Source organism: Limulus polyphemus, unplaced genomic scaffold (assembly GCF_000517525.1).
Source record: "Limulus polyphemus unplaced genomic scaffold, Limulus_polyphemus-2.1.2 Scaffold1760, whole genome shotgun sequence".
NCBI classification, from domain to species: domain Eukaryota; kingdom Metazoa; phylum Arthropoda; class Merostomata; order Xiphosura; family Limulidae; genus Limulus; species Limulus polyphemus.
This window is the reverse complement of record NW_013667370.1, coordinates 175,582-179,344: the sequence shown is the minus strand read 5'-3', so window position 1 is coordinate 179,344 and position 3,763 is coordinate 175,582. Positions and strand designations below refer to the sequence as shown.

Here is a 3,763-nt window from a genome sequence, read left to right as displayed (position 1 = left end):
TAACATAAACAAAAAGTAGATTAATAAAACTTTGAACGTAAGACACTAAAACCTTGTGTCATGAGCAGTAAAGGGTACCAGGGGTGACAGGGAAAGGCTATAAATATTAATTATGCATTATTGATATCTGTATTATAATGAGCAACATACATTCAACTAGCCACATTGTAGAGTGGTGATGATAAAATAGAAAATGGGCAAGTTGGGACAAATAGATGTCACATTACACAGACAAGCAAAGATCAAAAAATGATTTAAATTTTTCCTCTTTACATTAGAAATAATACTTGTATAATGTGCATTACATTTTGATGCCGTATTTTTTCACATACATTGATAATAAAGTAGTTTAATGAAATTTTTAATGTAACTCTGTGAAATGTTGTGACATTTGCACTTTTTCTTACCCATAGCGAGAAAGTTAACTAAACATGTGTTTTATACATTTCAAGATATATTTTTTTAATTTATTTTTGTAGTCCACAGACCCTGTATTGAAGGAGAGTTTCAGTGTGAGAATAAACGATGTATACCTAAGACATGGATGTGTAACGGTATTAGTGACTGTGGTGACGGATCTGATGAGGACACCAGTCATTGTGGTAAGTGAAGATGATGTTATATAATCTAACTTGTTTACTTCATCTTAGAATCATTTTAAGTGTATTGTATAGAAAACATCCTTTGATCTGGTTCTCTCTGCAGTAAGAGCTGCACTCTTTAGTCTGGATCTCCCTCAGCATGTATTGAGCACCCATTTATCTGGTTCTTTATGCAATGATAGTATCATGTAGTAAGCAACTTTTGATCTGCAGTAAGAGCATAATGCAGTGAGCACTCATTAATATGAATCTCTCTATGGTGATAGAATCATATAGAGTGCAGCTTTTAATCTGTGTCTCTAAGAGTATCGTGTAGTAAACATCTGCAGTAGCACCATCATTAGCTGAATATCCCATCATCATTTGGTCTTTATTTTTTTTAAATGTGTATGTGCTCAGTTTAAGTTGAATGCATTAGTCAGCTACAAAAAGTGTTAATATTATTATGTGATTATAGCTTTGATGCCAAGATTATATTATTAATGATATCTGACTTTTGGTTATATTCCTGATAAATAATACTGTTTTATTTGAATAAACTTGTAATTAGCATATATGAATCTTTCAAGGACTGATCTTACAATTAAATTGTACCTGCATTTAATTTAAAATAATTTTTTGAAATATAAAAGCATTGTTATTTAGAGAGAGTAATGTCATTTCTGTGGTTAGAACAACACTTAGAATCATTCATAGGTTGTTTAGGTATAGTATCAGAGAATATATAGACTTGATTCAGTTCTATCAGACTGGCATGGCCTCGTGGTTAGGGTGCTCATCTCGCAATCTGTGGGTTGCGGGTTTGAATCCTCATCATCGAACATTCTTCACCTTTCAGCTGTGGGGACATTATAATGTGATGGCCAATCCCACTATTAATAGGTAAAAGAGTTGTTCAAGAGTTAGCAGTGGGTGTTGTTGACTAGCTGCCTTCCCTCTAGACTGTCACTGGTAAATTAAAGATGGCTAATGCAGATAGCCCTCAAGTAGCTTTGTGCAAAATTAAGAAATAAAGAAACAATTCTATCATCTGAAAAATTTCATAAGAACTTTATAAAAGTCAAAGAATTACATACATTTTCACAGGAACCCATAATTAGAAAATGCATTTAAGAATCTATTTCTGTATGTGGGGATGTGGATGTCCATTCAATTCATAGAGATTCAGTAGTATAATAATTGAAAAATGTATTTTTTCATTTCTTCACAAGGATATTGATAATAAGTACACTCATGTAAATATCCAGAGGGTAAAAATATACATTCACAACATGTCAAATATAATGATCTAAAAATAAACAGAATAATTTTGACATATGCACATCATATACTTTTTTAAAAATAGAATTTAATGAGATATCTCTGTTAGTTTTCTCTTTTAGAAACTGTTACTAATGTTGGTTCTTTTTATTCACTAACATATAATTTTAATATATTTTTATCTAGCAAAAAATGTGACACAACCAGCATGTGGTGATGGGGAGTTTGAATGTGAGAATGAAGTGTGTATTAATTCTACTCTGTTATGTGATGGAGAGAATAATTGTGGAGACTTCTCTGATGAACTCAAATGTAGTAAGTATATATATATATATATATATATATATAGTAATATCTTCACTAAATACAGACGCTTATAGGAGGAAATTAACAGTACTGAAAAGTTCTTTAAATCAGCTCTAGACAGTACACAGTCTACGTAGAATTATAGTTCAATAATTAATTAATGATAATGGAATAGATGTGTATACTACTGGAATTAATTTAAAGTCTGTCAGAAAAGAAAATTTGAGAAGATTATTATGTTAACCCTGATGTTAACTAGCTGATTGCATTACAGATTATCTTGAAATTTAACACACAGGAAGTTTATACCTGCATAATTGTATTAGCAAAAAAAAATGGAGAAGTTAATTATTTATCAGTGATATAACAGAAATTTTATAATTTACCTGTTTTTGGTATGATCAATTTTATAAGTAAAATTGCATATTCTGAATAAAGCTCCTAAAACATGGCATCTTTAAAAAGAAAAAAAGTGGAAGATTGTATATTTAAAAATTCATATACAGTTTTTATGATTATTTTAGTCATCTCTGTTAGGATCTTATAATGTAAACTTCTTGATTATTGTGTAATTTAAACAGTATAAATCGTTAAGCATTAGTTTATGGTTAAATTTATATAACTTATTTTTGCATAAAAAAATGAGAATGGCAAAACATTTGATGGTAATGTCAGGTTCTTCAAATAAATGTGAATCTTCTTGTTTTTGTGTTACATAGACATCAACGAATGTGAATCTGGTGAACTGTGTCCCCATTTGTGTGAAGATTTGCCTATTGGTTATAAGTGCAGTTGTTTTGAAGGCTACAGGCCTGTAGAAGATGGAAAAATTTGTGTTGGTGAGGAACAGTAATGAAACTTAAATCATGTATCTGTTGTTTGCATTTCTTTTTATACACTAGATAATTTGTGGAAAAACTAAAACAGATATTTTTTCTTAAGCATTCAGTAAAATATATATATACCTTTTTTTTTAATAAATTCAAAAATATTTTAGAAACTAAATTATTGATTAAGGAAAATATCTTATAACTAAAATATAGAGGGAGTTAGTTATTTTAGCTTATAAGTAACTAATATTAATTTTTATAGTAATTTTATTCAGTATAACCGGGATGGAAAGCCTAACTTCAAGTAGCTGGGCTTGTCTCAGCATTCACATGTTATACTTGAATAAATGTTCAGGAGAAAGGTTGGGAATTAGAACTATATAAAAACTTTTAAGGTATGGTGTATAGTTCTATTTAATATCTTTTTTGTAAGGATGGATGTTGGGAGTAGAAATGTTAGGGTGGCTTTACTTCAATTCATTTCTACTTTAAGAAATTTAAGGGTAACTGCCTTCCCACAACTGGCTATAGACAGTGAAAGGGAGTAGAAGCTGAGAGTAGTGGGTGTAAGTACTCAGTTTCGTATCCTTACTTGATTGATGATTTTTTTTTCCATGATGGCTGACTAGATTGACATCGGCATTTGTATATTGTCTGATAGATGGGATATCCCCAATGCATTTGGTGCTATTACCACAGACATTATCTATTATATATATATATATATATATATATATATATATATATACACACACACACACACAC

The 3,763-nt window shown here is 30.1% G+C and overlaps 1 protein-coding gene across 1 annotated transcript in view; it reads left to right on the top strand.

Annotated features, from left to right (window-relative positions):
- LOC106464851 (prolow-density lipoprotein receptor-related protein 1-like) overlaps window positions 1–3,763 on the top strand; it is a 141,039-nt gene that overhangs the window by 62,281 nt on the left and 74,995 nt on the right. Inside the window, exons 19-21 of the mRNA XM_013925008.2 lie at window positions 480–602; window positions 2,049–2,177; window positions 2,888–3,007. Coding sequence (XP_013780462.1) covers window positions 480–602; window positions 2,049–2,177; window positions 2,888–3,007 — 372 coding nt within the window. The remainder of the gene's footprint in view (window positions 1–479; window positions 603–2,048; window positions 2,178–2,887; window positions 3,008–3,763) is intronic.